General features: G+C 31.8%; 1 protein-coding gene across 1 annotated transcript in view; it reads right to left on the bottom strand.

Annotated features, from left to right (window-relative positions):
* Positions 1-245: 245 nt before the first annotated feature.
* LOC143223661 (metal cation symporter ZIP14-like) overlaps positions 246-24,338 on the bottom strand; it is a 51,238-nt gene continuing 27,145 nt past the window's right edge. Inside the window, exons 3-8 of the mRNA XM_076451903.1 lie at positions 22,787-22,956; positions 19,465-19,590; positions 13,236-13,466; positions 12,249-12,465; positions 6,713-6,900; positions 246-3,768 (exon numbers count right to left, since the gene is read on the bottom strand). Coding sequence (XP_076308018.1) covers positions 3,586-3,768; positions 6,713-6,900; positions 12,249-12,465; positions 13,236-13,466; positions 19,465-19,590; positions 22,787-22,956 — 1,115 coding nt within the window. The 3' untranslated portion in view covers positions 246-3,585. The remainder of the gene's footprint in view (positions 3,769-6,712; positions 6,901-12,248; positions 12,466-13,235; positions 13,467-19,464; positions 19,591-22,786; positions 22,957-24,338) is intronic.

Raw genomic sequence — 24,338 nt, 5'->3', positions numbered from 1 at the left:
AATGACTGTTTAACACATCTTTGGATTGCTTCATGGAATGTTTAGTACTTTTGTAATGTTAACAAAATATCTATTGCATTTTTTTGCTATCCTTATACATTCTTAAACACATTCTTTCTAGTTTTTATAAATTAATTCATTATAATCTTTACTGTTTATAGAACCTCTCAAACACTTGTTAATACTTCCTAATGCTCTTCACTTTATTTACCAATTGCTTAATAACTGAACAAAAATGCTGCTGCTTTGTTGAAATCAGAAACTTTATTTAAATAAACAATAACTAATGCAATGAAAACACATCAATATCGTTTAATCAAAAAAATAAATAAATGCTAGCAGAATTATTAAATAGATTCACTAAATAGCTAATTAATATAAATATCTTGGAACACTGAGCTGCTCTTTGATCTTAGCCTTTTAAAATACTAACAAATAACTTACCATAAAATAATGGTAAACAAAAGGTAGTAAAGTATTTAGATTTTTTTTTTCTGATTCTGACCTTTCTCTGTTGATCCTGTGCACTTTGGAATATCGTGGAAGAATGTTTGTGTTTAAGAAAGGACTCATCACATTTCGATGAAAATAGGATAGTTTCACAAAATAATAAGTTTGGTTTGTTTTTAATTTTATGCAAAGCTGGATGAGGGGTATCTATGTTAACTTTCCCTAATTTAGCAGAGACAGACCAGAGTGAAGGGAGCTAGTCAACATCACCCACAACCAACTCTTGGACTACTCATTCAGTAAAAAACAACAGGACTGACTGTTAATATCATAACCTTCATGGCTGAAAGAACAAGTAAATTTGAACCCATGACCCACTGATTATGAGTTGAGTACCCTAATCACCAAATAATGCCTATAATGAAAGTATTCCAACCACACTACATTTGTCATATCCCATGTCAACAATACATTTTGATCAACAGAGAACGGGTTTGTTATGCTGCAGATTAAAAAATGCTGATTATGTTTCAAAGAATAAATTACATTTCAAAAGGTAAGGGGTTGGTCATGTTTCAGGTGAAAAGGAGTCAGTTATCAGGCCTTCCAACATGCTCCCATAAAAAGTAGGAACTTAAACAGGGCAAAGTTCTCAAAATGTAGGGCCTTTAACAGGTAAGGGTAAAGACAATTTAGTTTTTATACAGGTGATATTAGCATATTTTTATATGATTACCTTCTTTGTCATAGCCATTAAAACCTTACTAAATAAACTGAAATATATATACACACACATACATACACACAAAATCTGATTTGTAGAACAGTTTCTACTGATTAGAACTAATCTTCACCTTAGCCAGTTGTACATTTCAAGAGTTGCCATTTGCTACTATTATTGCAAGCTGTTGTCTTTTGACAAATAATACAGAAACAGTAAAACTGGTCATTTGGTAAAGACTGACACAAATATCAAAGTTCATGACCACTATTATCTATGCAAGTTAAACACTGGTGCTGAAATCATGTTTTACCATATGGAATTTAAGTTTTCTAAGTTACCATGAAAATATAAAACATGTTAAAGTGGTTTTCTTGAAATCATTTATCACAGAAATGCACATTTCACAAGCAACACAACACCAAGTTCATGTGTGTTAAACTAGCATAAGATCAACAATGTCTATTAAAACTATCATGATCTAGCTATTTAAGGACACAACTGACAGAGACATGCACACTCTCTCATATGAAAATCAATGTGCAACTAAAGCTTATTTAAACAATAACCATGACAAGAAGCACAATTTAACAAAAGCTGGTGTACACTCTGCAACTTCAAAAACCAAAAAAACTAATGAAACCTTTGGTCATCCCTCAAACTGTTCTTCACTGGATGGAGGTTATATTCACTTTAAAGTTACAAGAAAGCAGAGAAAAGAATTTGCTCATTTTGCAACATAAAGCTATTTACCTCTGATACCACCAAGAAAATACAATATGGACAAACCCACCAGATGATGAAACACTTCACTATCTCATGTTAATAATAATAATAATTTGACTATATTCACAATATGACTACCTGTCCTTAAAAACTACAAAAAAATAGACATTTTTGCCTAAAAATAAAAAAAAATAAAAATAAAAAAAAGTACTGAAATAGCAAGGAAGTTGGACATGTTGAGTGTCTGGGCTTTTGTTCTGGGCAAGAAAGGTTGATTATATTTGAAGTGATAAGGATTTGGTTACATTTTAGTTATGAATATGGTTGACTTTTTTAGATGAGGAGGGTTGATAATGCTCTTTTCAAAATAATTTTGATGTATATAACTTACTACTGTTAACTATTATATACAATTATTTTACTTTAAAAAATATCATGGAAGTTATGGTAAAACAATGGCTTACAATAAAATATTTCTAATCATTTATATATATATATATATATCAAATGAACAAGTAATATCCACAAGAATACCTTTGGCCAAGTTATCACACACTAATAGAGATCAAAGTATTTTAATTTTCAAATTTGGTAAAGCCTCCGCAAATGGTAATACTAACCTAATAAACAAACAATTTGTCATCTAGGTTTAACATTAGTAATAGCTGTATTATAACACAGTATTTGGTCTAATACAGCCGAATATTTTTGGTATAATTATTTTTAATACTTGAAATTTGTTTTATAAATTTAACTAAATTGTTTTTTTGTCCATGCAACTTTTTCCAGTGATATTATAACTGGAAACTATTTTTCTATAAAACAACACAATCTCTAAAATTCCATTTGTCAAACTTCATTGTTACATGTAAATAAAAACACATCACTGATGTACACATTATCTTATCCTTTGATATTATGCATTTTGCAGAACTAACGAAAACTGGCATAATTCCCTACTAATCCTATGATGGAAACAGTAAAAGAATTATTACATGTACCCACTAATTATACCTATTATGTGAGTAGTTAACCATTAAATCATAGTGTAATAGATTAGTTAATAAACTTAGCATGTACAATACCCTACAAAAGTAAATATTCTTCTCAGTTATCATATTCTTGTTTCTACCTAACTATAACAGAACATTTTGTAATAGTTATACAACTGCTAACAGAAAATAAGTGTTGTTCATGCAGCTTTAATGTTCTAAAAGCTTTGATAACTTCATGTACACGAATATAATATTTATATTGACTTAAAATAATTAAACAAGACCAAACATTGACTAAATTAAGGCATGACTAGTTTACTCTTAGCTCACACAGAAAAACTATCATTCATGAAATATAATCCTAAAAACCTCAAAATAAAAGGAGTTATGGGTAACTGAAGCATCGATAGTGAAACAAACTACAACACAACACGTAATATAATGCAGATAAAATACGTTCCACAAGTTGAAACCAACTTAGAACGAATGCTTGGCCATTACACCTGACACTCACTCAAGATGAACGAGTGTAAACTTCTCTAGAAAAAATTATTAGACCACTTTGAAGAAAGCATCAAGACTAATGGTCCAGCTGAAATGGAAGTCCCTTGTCTTTACCACATGAAACAAGTCTTTCCCACAATAAACCAATTCTTATGAAGGCAGGTTACCACTAACAGTTTTATTCTACATCTATATTTTGGTCTCACTTAGATCTCCAATAGCATCAAAGTTGATCATTTCACTGTACCTAGCCATGAGAAACAAAACTGTGATGCCAATGATAATACCCAAGTTCTGCAATATCAAAACTCTCAGTGTTTCTTTCAGTCCTTCTTGGATGGCTGCCTCAGCTGCCTCATTTAGCTCTCCCATCTGAAATGAAGAAACACCCCTTTTAAATTTGTTTTTAACTACATTTTTACCAACTTCTTATTTTATCCTCTGATATACATGATAAAAATACTTATTAAGTCATGAAGTATAGAATGACAACTAAAGAATGAAATAAAATGCATAGTGTTCATAGGTTAGGGTTAGAAATGTAACGAGATTTAAAATAAAACATTTTAGGAACTAAACTTAAGACATTCATTCTAAGTGTTACAGAACATGCTGAGTAAGATGGTATATGTTGAAGAATCACCAGAATTAAGTAGCTGAGGTAAGGAAGGCAGTATGACCAAAACACTGTAACTCTAATAGCCAACTTCAACAATACACAACTCCCAGAAACATCACCACCATAGTTAAGAGAGTAAGAACAGAGTCACTGAAAATTGAAGTTAAGCTGAGTATAGTAATAAGACAAATAGACTAACACATGATTAGAGAAGTGTCATGTAATTATTTTATTAATAAAGCACTATAGTCCTAGTTGATCTGTGCCTCATCACTGTACACTTCTGATTGCAAGTTAGAGAACTCAAGACCATACATGGGATATATGAAATACTACAAAAGTTAAAATATTTTTCAGAAAAACAGTTGAATAAATCAAATTGTATTAACCTTTTCTCTATTGGTCACAGGTTAAAGGCCATGTCATTGCATTTGTTGGCTTGTATTCAAAACTTTAATGAACTACTATTTTAGGAATTTATGTTAATAAGTTCAAAATTAAATTGTAGTTTATAATTCAAACTAATATTCTATATGAGTTAATTTGTTGATTTAAAGTAAATATTAAAAAACACATCTAAACATATATTTTAGTGTGTCACATGGTATATTGAATGCAGCACTGTTTAAAATTAGATGTCTGTAATGTCAAAATACTAAGTCTATAATTTTGTACAAATTAGGAACACAAATTACCGATATTAACAAGCTAGAATATAAAATATAAGAACCTCATATCTTTTTATTTTACTGAGGTATGGCTTATGTACTGAATCAAATGGTCCCTTATATAAACTTACTTCAGTATACGACATGTGAATGATCAATTTCCCAAAGTGGTTTTCTCAGCCATTTTAATCTGTGAAAAGGCTGCCATGTTCTTTTGATACAAGATTTCAAGAAGGTAGATTGTGTCTTTAGTCCGCTCAAAGTTTCATATTTTTTTAAAATCTAAATACATCTTAGTTATTCAGCTTAATACATTATAAGGAAATTCTATGGTATCAGTGTAGTTATTATTTTTTTGGTTATTCAGCTGTGTGTATAAAACCTAAAAAAAAATTTGTTTGATATCTTAAATGTTCAAAATTTTAAAATGCTTAGCAACCCGTGTCCAGCAGCAACTGAGTACAAAAGTCATAGTGAGAAGAGGTAACTGTTTGCTTTACTTCCTGATTTGTTGTTGCATATTTTAATGAAAAAGAAGTTTAATAATTTATTTCTAAATAGTAATAATATATATATATAAAATGTATAATATTTGAAATGTGTCTGTACATTACAAAATACTAGTCCACTGAAACACAGTCAAGGCAGTTAAGACTAAAGGTTAAGTTTTATATTACTGGATATGTAACATGAGTGTATGTGCACTGTGTCAATGCAAGTTGTGTAATGTTAGCTAAGCATAACTGGAAGGTTAATATAATATATACATATATATGCATACAAATATAGTGTTATGCAACTTAGGCTAAACATCTGTATTTTCCTGTTATAACATGTAGTTATTCTAACAAAAAAGAATAATTTATATTCTTCATTTTTTTATGACAGGTTGGTCAAATGACGGACTCTACACAGTTGTAGTATAGCAAATAACAAAATATAAAGCCTTACTGAAAACAAGTTTGAAATGTATTTAAAAGGTTTTAGAGATTATGCAAATGATATTTGAGGTTTTTGGGATAAAGAATAGTTTTTTTTTAATCAGAACATGAATTCACTCTGCACTCAGACAAATAACGAAACACTATTTCCACAAATGAATCTTTACTGAAAATATTTCATTAAAAATATGATTTTTTTTGTATATAAAATACTTGTAATCTTTACTAAAATTCTAACACATTTTTGAAGATACACATGTTGTATCAAAAGTTAAGGTGCAAATACTTAATGTGTGCAAATGTGCAGACAAACTCGCATATATCATACCTAGTTTGTAGCAAAAGAAGTTAAAGTAAATTGATCAAAAATCCATACTGTTAAAGATTAATTATTTTCTTAACAGTTTACAATGAAGGCATTTATTTCACTTTGAAAAGAAAAAGAAACTAAAACCTACAGTCTCATTATTTCCACTGTTATACTATTTACACACAAGACACTGTCTCGATTATCTTTACTTACTGTAAACATGTATACAGCTTTTAAATTTTACTAAGATTACTGACCATCAAAAGGGTAATTTACTGCAATAAACACTGAACTGTGCATATACAACCTTTAAATTTTACTAAAATTACTGACCACTACAAGGTTATTTTTAACTAATATCCAATGAATGTTTATGAAACCCCATGAACTTCCTATATCTACTAAATAAGTGATTAGTAGTATCTCAAGTATCCATATGAAACCACATGAATGTACTATTTGTACCAAGTAAGTGGGTCAGTAGTATACATATAAAACCACATGAATGTACTACACCAAACAAGTAAATGAATTAGCAATATCCATGTGAAACCACAGAAACATACAACTTCTAAATAAGTGAATTAGTAGTATCCATATGAAACCCCATGAATGTACTACTTCTAAATAAGTGAATTAGTAGTATCCATATGAAACCCCATGAATGTACTACTTCTACTAAGTTGGACAGTAGTATTTTAATTATGCATGAGACAACTTAATAAAAATGAGTACTTAAGTTTCTAAACAAATACATGAAGACATAACATGAACTTACCATGTCCACTAATGAAATGTACAGGAACATTCCTCCAGCTAGGGCAAAAATGTATGAGCTTCCTTCTGCCAGGTCTCCTACAAGAATCCCAAAAACAAGCCCAAAATAACAGGTACAGGCTGAGAGAAAGTTGTACATTAAGGCCTGACGCATGGTCATTCCAGCATTTAGAAGTACAGCAAAGTCCCCTATCAAAGAAAGAATCTGATTAACTAAAACCATCTCTAAATATGCTATCCTTCTTACTACTGGCTTAAGACTGTTTGTAAATATGCACACATATACTTCTTAGTACTGGCTTAATAACATTTATAAACATGTACAGATATACTTCTTAGTACTGGCTTAATAACATTTATAAACATGTACAAATATACTTCTTAGTACTGGCTTAATAACATTTATAAACATGTACAGATATACTTCTTAGTACTGGCTTAATAACATTTATAAACATGTACAGATATACTTCTTAGTACTGGCTTAATAACATTTATAAACATGTACAGATATACTTCTTAGTACTGGCTTAATAACATTTATAAACATGTACAGATATACTTCTTAGTACTAGGTTAATCCTTTTGCTTCTGCCTCGGTGGATTAAACCAACTGTGAGACCTCAAAGTGGCCATTGTAATTTCCTTTTTCTAACTTTTAAGATGTTCTCTGTAACTTCATGATATGTTTGCAAGCTTTTAACAAATATAACAAGCTTTTATAGACAAAAATTATAATTTTTAATTAAAGTACTTGTTTTCATGAGTTAAAGTTTTGACTGCTTTAAGCACAAAGTGATTTTCAATTTAAGATTAAAAATATTTTTCACTTGGGTAATCTCTCAGGCCTCGTAAATGTCAAAATTTACATTTTTTATTTTCTCAACTCTAACTCCATTTGCATTTGTTCAATTTTACTGAACTTGTAACTTCCGTAGAATAAATGAGTTGCACAATTATACCCTTTTTAGTATTGACTATAAAGGTCCAAAGTACTTCTCCTAAAAGCTTCTACTTTAATCATTTTACATATATTTCCTATATTTATTTTACTATTAGCAGCTAAAGTAGAAATCTGCCAAATATAAAACAATGAATCACGATTCCTACCACTAGACATTTTAGGTGACACTGTAGATAACAAACAAGCACATGCAACACAATAAGCCAAGATTCCCACAGAGTTTATCATAAAACTCTGGGAAAACAGGGAGAGAGAATTTATCAGTTTGTTTACAGTATAGCATTTGTAATGAGAATTGTCTAAAGTAATAAAATTATGAAAAATGTCTACAATATGGATCTGTAAAAAGTTAGGGCTGATCCAATAAGCTTGATGGATATTTGGATGCTAGTTTTTCTCCCAAGGTGGTCAAAATTTAGTGGTATAGGTGTGTGTACAAAGTGTGTAAGGGCTTTTGTGTGTGTGTGTGTGTGTGTGCACACATTATTACTATTTGCTCATAAATGTTTTATGAAAAATGATCAAAAATTAAGCTTAGAACAATAAATAAAAATATATAGAAAAACAATGATTTATAGTACTTACAGTGTTTCAAAATTAATTTGTGCTTGTGTGTTATACTTGCTAAGCCTTGTTTATTCTTTTAAGTGGAGGGGAAGATATTTTTTGTATACATCAAAGATGAATTTTAGAGAAACAGAAAATTATAAGATTGCTATAATGGTACACATAAAAACACTGTAATTTATCTCTAATTAAGCTATTTATAGTTTTAAAAAAATCTCATTTCTGTTCAGCAGAATGACTTAGTCAACAGGCTTCAACATTTCTAGTAAAACTTCAAGTGCCCCCTTCAATATAATTACAAATGACTGTCATATTGCAATAGTTTGGAATGTGCTCTTCCTATTCATTATAAACATGCAGTTAAGAAAAACAGATATTAATAGACAAAAGGTTTCAAAGCGATGTAGTAGTGAGAAGGGCTACTCTGATAACTTTGCAAAATATATCGACATCTGTGCAAATAAAAAAGGTAGACGGTTCTTATTTTATATTTAGCTTGTCAATGTGTATAATCTGAGTTTTTCTAATTCATTATCCATCATAGGTGCTGTCTGGTAAGCATACTATAATTCAATAAGACCAAAGGACATGTATTGTGACATACAAAAAAAAAAGATATCTAGCATTTTGTTTTTAATATTTCCTTTTCAATTAAGAAATTAAAGCACATATGATACCAAAGTTTAAAATATAAACTACATTTGTATGCCATTTTTATTCACATTCATTCATAACTATGTTGCTTAATTAATTTGTGAAAATAACTAAAACACTGTGACATGTGCCGTTTAATCAGTCTTGCTTATAGTAAAAGGTTAAGAATGTTTATAAACACAGATATACTTTTAATAGTGCGTGTGTGTGGAGGGACTTTTTGTATATAACAGTTTGTTTTATTTTTGCTGTCAGAAGTTCAGCAGGTTTCATACACTGTCAAGGCTAAAATGAGCCATTTTTTTATATTTGGAGGCTTATGAAATATTGAAGAAAATGTAAGTTTTCTTACAATTTTGTTTGGTATATTGCACACATTTTAAAATTGTTTTCTATAAAATATATATTCCATGATCAACAAATCTTTTGCTCTGAACTTGAAAGTTTAAACTTCAAAATTCTGTTTTAGATCTGACTTAGAAATCCATGAGGTAATTTTGATATAACCATTGGGAAACAACACGCACTAACTCTAATAATTGCTATTGTGCACACATTTATAAAAATCATGAATTATACTTGTTGTTGCTAAAAAGTAGCTTATCGCATGGTTTACATCACATATACTCATGGTAGAGCACATGAGGCTACATCATATTTACCCAAAAGTTTTTATAATGGTTAAGGACTGGATATCTGAGCCATCTGAATAGTGGACAGGTGGCAGACGACAGGAAAGTTGGCTAACATTACTCTCTTTTTTGAGGTAGGTGATAAAATTCGATTCTGTAATTATAGGCCTATTAGTCTTAAATTAGTGGTGGATAAAGTTTTTGAAAGTTTGGTAAAAGATGCTTTTTGAAGTCATATAACAAAATTTAATTTTAATTAGGATAGTCAGCATGGTTTTCCTAGGGGAAAATCACACATCACTAATCTCTGGATATTCTTTGAAGAGGTTGCTTCTTAAATAAATGAGAGTATAGGTGTATATGTGATACATGTGGATTTTAAAAATGCATTTTACAAAAGGCAACATAAAAGACATGATGTTTCAGGTGTGGTGAATGAAACTACTTTAGTGGAGTTTAAAGAAAAGCTTGGTAAGTACTTAAATGATGAGAGCTAGCTTTGAGTTTTCTTTTCAAAGGTTTTAATTTAGCAGACAGGATAGCCTAGTTGGATGAAAAGGTTTATTGCTGTCTGTTTGAAATTTGTGCAAAGTTACATATGGGCTATCTGTGCTAGTTGTCTCTAATTTAGCAGTGAGAGAGACTAGAGAGAAGGCAGCTAGTCATCACCACTCACAATGAACCCTTAGGCAACTCTTTTACCAAAGAATAATGGGACTGACTGGCATATTATCACACCCCTATAGCTGAAAGAGTATGTCTGGTATGATGGGGATTTGAACCCGCAACCCTTGTATTATGAGTCTAGTGCCTTAACCACCTGGCCATGCCAAGCTATACAATACAGATATAATATCATGAATTAGGCTCACAACAGGTGGTTTACTTTGTTACAGCATTACAATTTCTAAGTTTAAATGTTCTGAACAATTCATAACATGTTTTAAAAATTTGAGACGTCACTTTTTTTCAGGTTAACCTGAAAATGATTTAAACATTGTTCACTGCTTCATTAGTAAGTGTTAATAATCATACCAGCCATCCTGAGATACATTTTTACTTCAAGGGGTTTTCTCATCATCATGAACCGAGATGTTCTTCAGGTAAAACATGAGTTATTACTGAATTGTAGACAAAATTTGGTGATGTTGCATCAATGTATCTCCTTGACAACAAAGCAAACATAATCAGGAATTTCTGCCAGTGATTATATTTGTTGTGCACCAGCAATGCCAAGCACAGAATGCACATGTATCTGATTTGATTTTATTACTAATCACAATCTCTTCAAACATGTCCTCTAATCCAGTTATATGCCCAAAGAAGTAACTTGTAGAGATATATTTATATGGCTAAAAGAATTAAAAAAACAAACTTACTTGCAGGTGTGTAAAAAGTACAAAAAATGTTACTCAAGTTTCAATAAGTATCTTCTTGACAATGTACATTTTAAGTACAAGTAAATGCATCCATTCTGAAATTTACTTAAGTTAAGAGTTAAGAAATGTATATTGAATAAGAACTCATGTAACAAAAGTAAAAAAAGTGCATCCATCTACAGTTCTCTTAAACCCCTACATGTGTGTTGTGGTCAATGAGGCATAGAAAGAAAACAGCATATTTTACAGGAACACAGAATTACTAAAAATGCATCTAAACTTGAACAGTTTATAAGGATATGGCCAGGATTGCCATTATCTTCAAGAAAAATTATATCTGAGTTGGACATCATGCACACACACATGCAACTATAAGAAAAAAATGATGCCTGCAACTTAACCTGCCTCCAGAGCGATAGGAAACCCATTGATGTAAACAATGCACATGATTGGCTGATTTAAGTTTCTGTGCACACTCTGCATTTTGACTGCCAGTCACAAATTTGAGTTTTAAGAATAGTAACAAAATATATAAAACTAAACAAAATGAAATAAAAGTACAAGAGTAATTCTCCTGAAACTTACTCAAATCAAAGTAAAAGTATTTGAAAATATAAATACTTTTTAAAAAGTAGATATTGAAAAAAGTTACTCATGCACTGTACTCAAAGTAGAGTTACTTTGTTACCTTTACACCTCTGCTTGCTTGTTGTGGTAGAAAGTACTGCTACTTAAAGCAGGTTATGTGCTTATCGGTACCAAAATGGTCAAGATATTGGCTTAAGATTTGGACAGCTTTTCATCTTTTTGCAGTAGATTGTTAACACAACATCTTATTCCTATTAAACCTACTTAAACTAATCTAACATCAAATTCCTGTTAAACATACTTGAACTTAACTAATGTGGTATCTGTTACAGAAATTTGATTTTATTAATGTGACATTTCAATTTTCTAGCTTATCTACTCTCCTCAGAAAACAAACATGATGAGAAGAAATTCTAAACTACAAATGCCAATAGCCTTTACAAAGCTGTTATTATTTTACTTAAAATTCTTAAATTAAATCACTAGTCTTAAATATGGCATTTTCCAAACCACAAAAAGCAAGTGGAAAACATTCATAACAGATAATATTACACAAAAACATATTTTTTTCTGGCAGATAATTCAAAGTGATATTCAAGTATTTTTAGTTGCAAACTTAAAACTCCAAACATTGAAATTTTCTCATAAATAAACTGTTAAATTTCAGATAAGTTCTTCAGCATAATAAGGAATTTTGCAGTATAAAGATATGAAATAATACATTCACATAATACGCCTTTAGTCTACACATACCAAGTTCATGAGGAAACTCTTCACAAACAACTGCCACAGATATACTAATTCCAGCTAATATACTCTCTGAAAAAGCTGCTCCAACAGACAAGCCATCTATAAAGTTGTGAAGTCCATCGCCAAAAATTATCATCCAGGCCACAGTACCAATAGCACTGTCACGACCTTGCTTAAAGGATATCTGTTCTTCATGATGATGACCAGTTTGATGACTCCTCTTTGATGAAAAATTAAAAGTTTTAAAGCTACAATATTTTTGTGATAACTAGAATAAATAACCTCTAAGTATATTTTAAAAAAAATGAAATAAAGAAGGTGTACATGTGTGTGTGTATGCAAGAAGACACTGGAATATCAGACTTTTTCCTACTCTTATTAATTTCTTCTGTTCAAAAGGTCACTTATTTTATTATCTCCTACAATAAGTCTTCCTGGAATATTGAGATGTTTCATAATAAGTATAACTTCGTTTTTTTTCCAACAGTAATTGATTAATCTCTTTTGATTTATTAATTTTAGGAAATACATATTAAATGCTAATTTCTGAATTATTTAAAATAAAATATTTCTTATTTTGTAACATGACCCTAAATTTATTTAAACTTCAAATTTTTGTAAACCTTTGTATTGTTTAAATGTTCATAAACCATCTGATTGTAAAACTGTTGAGTCATTATTACCCACATGTTAATCTTTTTCCACTTTTTGATCTATCAGATTATGAATTTTAAATTTCATGAGTGACATTTGAATTTTTTTTAGTGTTAAATTATTTTTTCAAAAAAAATTCCAATTCTATTTATCTGAAAGTTTTTGTAACTCTGTCATTTTCTAAAATTGATGGGTTTTTCGTATAATATCTTCTTCCTCGATGTCATCTTTAATCTTACTAAAATTTCTTTGTCCTTGCATCTTTATTTTGAATCTTGCTGATGTCTTACTTATATATTGTTAAATGAAAGGAAACTGTTGTTGAATTTAACCTACTTTTGTCTCTTCCATGTTGTTGTGTGGTTTCCTAGTGATATCAAGACTATTAGCAACTCTGGTTAAGTTAGTCTCAGTTTCTGAATTATCTCCAGCAGAACCATTCAAGCACACGCAGGCACCTTCTGATGTTGGTGACACAGCAACACTGCAACAAGTACTTGAAGCTCCTGATGTGTTTGAAGACAACAGTTTAGATGTTACAGGCTGTTTGGAATCCTCCTTTTTATTCTGGAAGAATAAAGTACTGGTTAACCAACTAATGAATGTTATATATATCCATGCAAAAAATATTTTATTTTTATCTTAGTTGACATTCCTCTGATTTTGCATGTAATAATAAATTATTCTCTTGTTCATTCCAAAATTACTGCAAAAAAATCATATAGTTAACTAGTTTATTTATCCATTCTGTGGGAGAGTTCACCTGTGACATGTTTAAAACAATCTTTAAAAATGTGCACAGTGCTGTGCAGATGATGCAATATTTGAAAATAATTTGATGTTTAGGTAAAGTTTGGAAAATTGTAGGCTATTTTTATTTTGCTGACAGTAATAACTTATTAAAATTTATCTACGAAAGATTTGTTTAAAAACTGGGATTTATTTTAACTTGCAAATAATATTATTGTACTTAGAGATGGCCAATTCAATCAGTTCCCTATAAGAAGTAATTTTATCAATTAATACCAGTTAATTAAAGTAATTAATTAATCAAAATTGGTGCTATAGATTATTACCATTTTTTTATTATTCCAACAACTTACTTACCCTGCCTTTGTTATTGGTAAAGCTACTAGAATTACCTGTCATCGATTAACCAGAAGGAAGGAAACTGGCTAGCAGCACCAACTCTTTAGTTACACAAGTGTATTAAGTAAGATGTAAATGTACTGGTCTTCTTTTACATTGTGTTATATTTATAATTTATAATCTAGCATCTGTATTCTACAACAAGCAGGCACAGATCTAGTGGAGGTGAACCCACTACTCCCATTCAATGTTTTCCAGAAATTAAAACTGTATTTTTGAATGTTGTATAATACAATAATATAGGAGAGGTCAAAGGGGTTCAAACTCTCAATTTTGCTAGAAATTAATAACCATGTTTTAATGTTTTACAAGCATTTTCAGATCTACAAGAGGGATCTGGACCACCATTTTTTCAGAAATTAATAACAGCCTTACACATAACATATAGTACCAAAAACAAACATTAGATATATAACTTTGTTTGACTGAACAATTAGTCACAAATTGTTTTTTTTTATACATTTTCTGAAGTCAACATAGCTGGAGTCAATAGCAATTCAGTCAATGCCTCAATTAGTAACTGATTCAGTTATTACTCAGCTGATACAATAATATAAATGGTAAATTTTCATTCATGCTTTGGCTTTTCCCACACCCACTCTAATGCTTTCATGAACAAAGTTTAAGATTATATAAAACTCTTAATTCTAAATTATTGAAATCTGAGAACAGGATTGACTTTCTTTGCTTTTTATATTTGCTTACCACCTTATATTTTGAGACAAATTTTAAAGTGACCTTTAAACATTACTTTTAGCAACCTTTCAGTTATTTAAACTACAAAATATTTCAGAATAAGTACTTAAATATTTTACAGCATTATTTAGTGTAATTTGAAATTTTTTTTGATCTAAAATTTATTTTTATAACCTTGAATGTATTTATATCTTAACCTGAAGATGATCTAGGAAGGTCGAAATGTTGTTCTCTCCTTATCAATAAAAGTGTTAATACCCATACCAGCCGTTCTGAGATATATTTTTATTTCAAGTGGATTTCTCATCATCTTGAATGTATTTGTCAATTTTGTACAAATCTCTCTGCCTCCTCCCAAATAAGTTTTATTTTAGCTAGGAAACTACAAAACATGTTGACACTTCTGTAATTTTAAGCACTTTCCTTGTATTTTAATGCTTTTTTTGTTTGTAATGGCTTTGATTACCATATCCTTATAATGTTTCAAGTGTTTTAATCATTTATTGATTACACATGGCCTTGGAAACAGCTGTAAATGAATTTTAAGTATGATTAGGTACAATAAGAATTACAACTTTTCAAATCACGATAGAGTAAATAAAATGGTTTGAGTAGTAATTTATGATTCCACTGGAAAAGTTCTGTTCAGAACTTCTAAAAAATTGACTAAAGGCAATTAATGGGGAGTTCTGAAGACTTAGGACAAATTAAAAATCTAAGAACTTCTTATAATTTCTTTCATAAAAGAAAAGCTGCAAAACTTAACAGTTGCCTTATCTGAAAATGAATTTTGATAGACATTCACCTTCACCAAAAGAAGAGTTAGATCCTTTGCACATCTGCCAATGAAATTTGCAGTCCACTAGCTTCAAGCTAAACCTCACCAAAAAAATCACATGTTTAATGTGAACTGTACTGGTTCATGAGAACATCATCATGCAATGATAGTCTTCTACCTATAAGAAGGCTACACAACCTCCTTGTGTAGTAACTCCCCTTAACCATACTTGAAATAACTTTATTCATAGATAAGGTAAGAATAAAATACTCCAAAAGTCTGGAGGATGGTTGGGAAAGTATCAAGAGATACCTATCAGAAATGCATTTTTAGGTAAGAAAACTTAAACTTTCAAGATGATACCTCACTTATGCACAAAAAATAGCAAGAACCACACAAAGAAATAGTGGAGGGTCTGGTGCAAACATTAATACTAAATGAGCTTCTGTTCACAACCAGAGTGTACTCTTCCCCTGAAAAGAAACAGAGAAAGGAAAAATAGCAACCAAGTGTTGCAGGGCTGGGTGCAATTTTATCATATCCAACTGAGCATTTATACATAAGTGGTCAGTGAGCCAAGAAACATGGCATGGTTATGGCATCACTTAGCCATAAAATGTCTTAACTTGGAGACTAAAGACAGAAATGGCAAACCTCTGCAGAAAGGACACTAGTTGTTTGAAGTATGCCTTATGTTACACAGACACCATCACCCTGTTTCCTATTTTATTGTGCTGTACACAATCAGCGAGGAACTCTCCAAGGTCCAACATCCCAGCAACCATGAGCTGGTAAGGGGCTAAAATCTTCTTTGCTCCTTTTGAATATGAGGGAAAATTAATGTTGGAGAAACCTGGAGAAGTGCTTGGATCCCATTGAATGCCAACTGTAAAGGTCCTTTCCTGGAGACAGTGCAATATGTGACCACAAAACCCTATTTTTAAAAGCTTGCAAGTGTCAGCCAAAGAAGTGGACAGTACCAGTTTTTTCCCATGATGGTACAGTCTGAATCAGGTAACTAAATAATTTTAATACCACAAGGATACCTTAAGTGGCCTTGCAGAACACCCCATCTCAACATTTGGCAATGACAGGTGGATGGGCTGAGCACTTTATGCTAACCATAACCAAATGAGGATTTTGAAAATAATCATACCCTAGAAAATAACACTATCTACTTGATGGGATCCTACAAGTTGTTGTTTGTAATTAAGCACAAAGCTACACAAAGGACTATCTGTGCTCTGCCCATCATGGGTATTGAAACCTGGTTTTTAAGAGTTAGTTGGAAATCTGCAGTCATAGCACTGTGTCACTGGGAGGGGGGAGACCCTATAAGAGGAAAAAAAGTAAATGTATTTACCCTTCTCAAAAACAGTATCTAGTTTTATTGAAGAACAGAGACTAGAAAGAGTCAAAATCCTACAAGAAAAAAAATTATATAACAAAGATAATGGAAGATGAATGTGTGCAGATTGAGCAATATGCCAAAGGTCAGTCAAAATTAAATGCAAGAGAGTGAGAGAGTTGATGAATCTAATGTGACAAAATGTGAAAGAATGATTATTTCCTTGAGCAGCCTAAGTCTTAGCAAGAAAGGCCTAGTTTGAACAGTATAAGTAAGTAAGTAAAGACAATATTGAAAAACCCAATCCCAATGGACAAAACAAAAAATTATTGATTATCCACATCCAGATGAAAAGAACCACTGGTAAGAAATGAAACCCTCCATAGAAAAACTAAGAGATGATAGAAAACTGGTTGAGAGAGGATAGATTGATAACTGGATACCTCAAAATAAAGATGAGAGGAATAACCATGTGTTGGACTAAGTACCCTCTTGGCATTTTTGGCTAAGAGATCTGAGAATACATTCTCAAGACATCGAAGACAAAGGGGAAAAGAGTGAGGAAGAAAGGAAATGGGGAGGAGGTGAAAAGAAGTAGAGATAAGACATGTGTCTGCTAGACAAAAATGGAGATCAAAGACTGAATAATAGAGGCAAAGAGGCCCAACAGAGCCAGACCTGACATGATAGTCACCATCAAGATGAGTGATAATCCTGACATCAAGAAGTAAAATAAGGCAAGAAAGCTGGAATGGGAAAGGAAGAGATGGATTCACCAGACCTTGAAACAGGAACAGAATGTCACGGTTGAGAAAGACAAGAAATCATAGTAGACAATGAGGACTAATGTATGGGTCACCTTGGTAATAAGTACTCAGTGACACACCTGAAGGTCTCTGGGCAAAGATACAAAGCCCAATGAAGAATACAGAAAGAAGAGGAAGGGAGGAATACATTGGGTAGAAGAGAATTCCATCCCAACAAGCCACAACATCAGAGGAACTATGTAAGAAGAAATCGACCAAAAGTAGTAGAATGGGCCAATATGGTCAAAAGAAGAGAACAAACAACTCCAGAAGACCCTTCTACAGGGCACAGTGAAGTACTTCAAACACAAGTTGGCGTAATGCAGGAGGGTGGTAAGAAAAAGGCTAAGGAACAAATATTAGACATTAGAAAGGTAAGAAAAATTCAAAGACTGTAAATCAAGGAAGAAAAATAAAATAAAAAGCTGTAAGCCAGTACAAAAATGTCAAGCAGATGAGAAATGTTAGAAAATGTGCCAAATTGTTCAAGAAACAAGTCTGCTAAGACCTTAAAATCAGGTGAAAGGGGGAATGGAAAGCAAACTTGATTATGGGATTTGTGAAGTAAAAGAGTGGAGGAATTGAAAAAATGAGGGAAAGAAAAAACATACCTGCAAAACTATGTCAAGGAAGAGATCAAAGGGTTTGGATATTACTCCACAGATAAATCTGTGCTTAGAGCAAATTATGGTAAGGAAAACAGCTGCTCAAAATCATCACCATCCTGGTCATGTTCAAATTAAGGAGAAAGAACATTAACCAATTGTATAGGAGAAGATCCAATGTATATAAAGCAACACATTGAACAATGGCTGTCAAACAATGACCCTCTAAGATCCACTAAACACAGGTCCCCAATTAGGAATATCTTTACTAAAAAGGGATTAACTGGAAGTTATTATGGTGGGTAAGCATTAGATGTGTTTTTTAGACACCATAATGGTTTTATAAAACACCAACTCTGAACCAGCTAAACTTGAACAAAAATTAACTCAATTGTAAACACTCCTAAACCTCAAGTAATTGATTAAAATTTTTAGAACACATCTACTCTAGACAATACTAAGAAACAGAATGAAGTTAATTCACACAAAATTGGTAAGGGAGAACTACTGTGCAAGGAGGCTGTTTTGCCCTCATGTTCATGGAAGGCTATTATCACGTGTATTTTGTTTATGAAAAGTAACTCGTGGACAGTGACATGCAAATCTCATAAAAGCAAAGTGCATGAAGGAATCAAGCTTTTTGTATGTTAAGAGGTGAGGTATAATGTTGACATGAACATTACCTGTGAAGATCAAAATTGTTCTGTACTTTATTTTAATTAAAGTGCTAATACCCACACCAGCCATCTTGAGAATACAAAATTTAAATCTATATACAAAAAACTGGAACATTTCTTGTTTCCAACTTTTCCTTCAGAGTACAAACCATCACTGTTTCCAAAACAATTATTTTTTATTTGTCTGTTTATCAAAATAAACATAGTTTCCTAACACCTTAAGCAGCTGACAGTATTATAGGTACACTTCTTTCAAACTGATAAACTTGTTCACATGAGCATAATCAAAATTCTTACATTAAATGTATTTCTTCACACCTAAATGGAAAATGAAGTCAGGTGATAATCTTTATAATTCATCACTAATTTTTCAGCTATTTATGTCCTGTTGGTGTATCTCAACTCAAATTTCTTACCCTTAGAACAAACAATCTAATTTATAGTGTTTAATATTACCTCTTCAGTGTTACATTTCCATTAACACTACTAAACACAAACATGTATACCTTTTTCACTTGTACAATGATCTTCATAACTCGTTCACTCAAGAAGAAAAGATAAATTCCACCAAAGATTATGATTGATTTCCACAAGTAATCATGTTCATTGTCTTCACCAAGCAAATTGAAAGCCTGAAAAATAACATTAGTTTTGTTCTCTTATTGTTTAATAATAAAATTAAAAAAAAAAGAAGTTATTTTTACCTGAATTTTGATTGTGTTTAATTGTTCTTCAGAAATAACAAGTTATTTTAATGTAGATCTACAATCACAGAAATAATCTACATACGTTACAGTGCAATAACATAACAAGTCAGTACTAAACTATCAGAAGGTATAGTTTTTAGTTTTCAGGAGTACATAAAGTGTTCTGTTACAATTAGTAGCAATAATAATATACTCTTCAAAACAAGAAATGCAAAAGGGATATTTTTGTTATTTTAAAGAGAAATATATGTAATAACATTACAAGCTCAGAGTATGTGATGTTACACGTGTTAAGGCACTGATTGTCAAACCAAAATTACAATAAAAGTTGTGCACTTTGAAAACGGAGGAAAACATCGAATTTTTCGCCAAAACGCATGCATGTCCAATAAATTTGTTTGAGAGATCTGCATGTTCTGCAAGTGCAACATGTGCAAAATCTCTATAAATGTGACGGGTTCTCTGTTTCCATAGCTCAGTGTTAAGCCACCGACACGCAATACAGTTATGCCAAGACTGACTAAAGCACAACGCAACAACGCCATAGGTCGCTTGGAAGCAGGCGAATCTTGATCAGATGTTGCCAGAGCTGTGAATGTCCACCCAAGCACCATCACAAGGCTATGGAATCGTCACCAACAACATGGATCAACTCGTGACCATCCACGATCTGGCAGACCTCGTGTGACCACGCTCACACAAGATCACAACATCCGGTTATGTCACCTTCGGGATAGGACCACCACTGCGACGTCTACTGCCTCAACCATACCAGGGCTGCGTAGGATTTCCGATCAGACCGTACGCAACCGTCTACGAGATTCTTAGGCCCCATGTGCAACCCATCATGGTGAACATTAATGACATTTTTCAACATGACAACGCCCGTCCTCACACAGCCCGACTCATCACTGTCTTCTTGAGACACCACAACATCAACGTTCTTCCCTGACCCTCCAGATCACCAGATTTAAACTCCATTGAACACCTTTGGGACTTGTTGGACCGACGTCTGCGACGGCGATAACCTCAACCGCAGACTCTACCTCAGCTTGCAGCAGCTTTGCAGGCTGAGTGGACAGCCATTCCACAGGATGTGATTCGTGATCTCATCGCTTCCATGGGCAGGAGATGCCAAGCAGTTATTGATGTTCACGGGGGGGCATACTCGTTATTGACGTTGAGTGACGTTAAACTTCACCTAGTGAGCGTGGACTTCACCTAGTGAGCGTGGACTTCACCTTTGCAGACTTTGGATGTTCAGCAGTGAATGTGCAAAGTTTCATACATGTCATACAGAACTACTCTGAATAAACTTGTTAACAATTTGTCTCATATTTCGCCTTTTGCGTTTCTTTTTTTGAAGAGTATATTTTAGAATTTATCTTGTACAATAAGTATCGTATAATAATACCCAGAAAAAGTAATGCCCATTCAAACAAAACAAAAAGTAAAATTTAGAGTAATCTGTTTTAGAATATAAATAACATTATTCTGTAACTAAATGGGAAATGTTTGGAATGCTGTATGACTAAATGTTGCACAGGTTGAAAAACTGAAGTGAACATTTAATAATAATAATAGCATACAAATGTCTATCAAATATTTCTTCATAATTTTTGAAAAAAAAACTTAAAGGGCTTAAATGAATAACATTTTTAAACCCTTTTTATCACTGCTTGATCCCCTATTCTTTAAAGGTAACCTAAATCATGGATAACATTACCAAATGATCTTCTACCAGATAGGTAATAAAATCAGTCTCCGAAAGACGTGTGATCTGCAGAAACTACTGGTATTTCTAACAGAGCATGAAATATGTCCCTTTGCAAAACTGATAATATCTGACACTCCTCACTTTATCAGTGATTCTATTACTTCCAATGTATGATAAATGTTCACTTAAAAAAAGTGCATAACTGACAGCGTCACTTAAGAACAGTATTATTAATTCTACAACTAACAAAGCTTTGTATCCATTTGTAATGTTGATAGCATCTAACACAGGGGTTCCCAACCGCTGGGTTGTGACCCCCCAGGGGGGTTCCCTTGGCAGGGGAGTCACGTAGCCTTGTTAGAAGTAGCTTGGGATAACATTAATTTGATTTCATCAATTACATTTTCAAGTCACGAGTGCCAAAAGGTTGGGAACCCCTGATCTAACACAATGTCTGATCAAAAGTATGTTAAATGGATATATTAATGAAGCAAGTTGTATAAAACACTTTGAAAAGACATAAAATCATAAATCAATACAAAGCAAACTGAGTTAGTAACAAGATTACTCTGAATCATCAGTTTTGGACCCTTACTTTAATCATTATTTCTGGGCATATTATCAGTAGTATATCATGTGATTTGAACAGGTTAGGGGATTTAAGTTAGCCCTAAACTATATATTAAGCTAACAGTGCAAAACAATCTTTGTAATCAGCAAAATTCATTTAAAAAGATATTCAAATTAATTTTCAAAGTTATAATAAATAAGATTAATGAAATTAAATTTGAAGAAAAAATGGAATATGGTATCACTGGAAGAGTACAAAAAAGTGTTTCATCTTCGGATTCAAGCAGTTTACCATTAGCAAATATCTAAAAACAAAAGATGATCCTTTAAAGACACAAAGTAAAAAGTAATAAGTAAAAGAATGCCAGCTGTCTATTGAATAATTATAACAATGTTCTGTCACAGATTCCTAGAAACTGAAACACCAGTATCAACAGATCTCTTCATAATCACCTAAAAAAAAAAAGTTATTCATCCTGGTTTAGAACACATTACACTCAATAATGAAAGGCAAAAAAAACAATACAAAACAATTATTATTTGTGTACATCAAAAGTAAGAAGCTTTATAACTATATAAACAAAGTAATGCACACAAAAAACTTACACTGAGTAGCATGTTACTTAAGAAATTGATAGTATCAGAAAGGTCACTTGGGAAAATACATTAATTCTATATACAATAGAGAATGCAAAATTTCAACTCATAGAATTAACTGTTACCTGATAATATCTAACAAAGCCCAAAAAATGTGCACTTACTTGAGGAATCAAGAGAAAGACAGCACTTCCCAGTAAGAGAATATCTAACAAAGACCAAAGAATGTGCACTTACCTGAGGAATCAAGTGAAAGACAGCACTTCCCAGTAAGCTACCCACAGCTAATCCTTCAAACAGCATCAACAGTGTTTGGTATACATTCTTATTCAGCAATGGTAGCAAAATAACACCAACCAAAGAGCAACAACTAATAAGGGTAACGAAAAGGATTCCAAAACCCCACACTAGAATCAGAGAGAGAAGTGCTTTGATTTCATATTAACTCTAAGCATAAAAAAATTAATAAACTTGACTAGCTATAAATACTGTAAATTAGAAAATTATATAGCAAATGAATAAAGTGTGCAATTTATCTCCGATTGCAAACTATTGGATTATTTCAATAACTCCATTGAGCAGAATAATTATTCCATAACTTTGAAATACCAGAATTTAATATTTCAAATATGCAGAAACTCTTAATGTTATTCCTTGCTTGAAAGCTTAGATGTTTAGAAATATAAATGATTAATTAAAAAATAAACCAGCAGATAATGTCAAAATAACACAACTAACTATCCTTCCCCTCCAATTCAAACACAAAGTACTAAAGTCCTAAAACAAGTACTACTTCTGAGTGAAACACATAAAATAAAATGACCATCAGATGTTTCCATTTTCTCATATCTGGAAATAATGAATTTTAAAAGACTTCAAATGTCTTTTTTTTTTTAACTGTAACGACATCATTATAAAACAATAAGGTGTTCCAAATTTTTTTCAATCTAAGTTTCCCTTTTGCAAATCATCAACACCCCATAAGTAAAATAACTAAGAATTAACACAGAATAACTATAATTCTAGAATGAAGTGCTAGTTCAATAATGCAATTACAGATATATTTTATGTTATTCCATAGTTCTCAAATATTCAATCATAATACATTTATAATGCTTAAAAGTACAATCTTCATAAGCTCAGCTTGCCCAGACTATGAAACTAAGGGTTCTTGGTTTGCATCTCGTTGTCACAAAATATACACTATACTTTTGAAGTTAGTACATTAAAAGATTTAAGTTAGTTTCAGTATTGGGTCTGACAACAATAATCCAATGTTTGGGTTTTGTTTTATTAGCTGCCATCTCTCTAATTTACCAGTTCAAAATCAGGGATGTCTATGTGAAGCTTTGTGAGAAAAAATGAACAAACTAAAAATAATAGAAAGAAAATGATTTTACTACAATCACACAGCAAGAAGGGTTAGAAGATGAGGAAACTCACATTGAATATATTTATGTATAAAAATAAAAATTGTTGAATCTTTTGAACTTCTTTGTAACCCACTCTCAAGGTTTAAGTGACTCACTATTTCAGAACATCTGCTAGGAAACAAGTTCAAAGTGCAGAATATTTTAATGTTTAAACTACATTTTTTCATACAGTTCACTAGAAGTGGGATCACTTGTAACATGATATTAAATGATTTTACATTTTTACCTGTTAATTAAATCCAAGGCTCACACCTAATTTACTTACTTCCTGACTTTGACTCAAATAAATCAATAAGCATTGGCACATGGGGCCCATGCCCCAATTTTATTTGATAGTGCTCCAAATTTCCATTTAG

The sequence above is a fragment of the Tachypleus tridentatus genome, chromosome 8 (genome assembly GCF_004210375.1).
Source record: "Tachypleus tridentatus isolate NWPU-2018 chromosome 8, ASM421037v1, whole genome shotgun sequence".
Classification (NCBI taxonomy): domain Eukaryota; kingdom Metazoa; phylum Arthropoda; class Merostomata; order Xiphosura; family Limulidae; genus Tachypleus; species Tachypleus tridentatus.
Note: the sequence above shows the minus strand (reverse complement) of the source record. Positions and strands in the feature narration are given on the sequence as shown.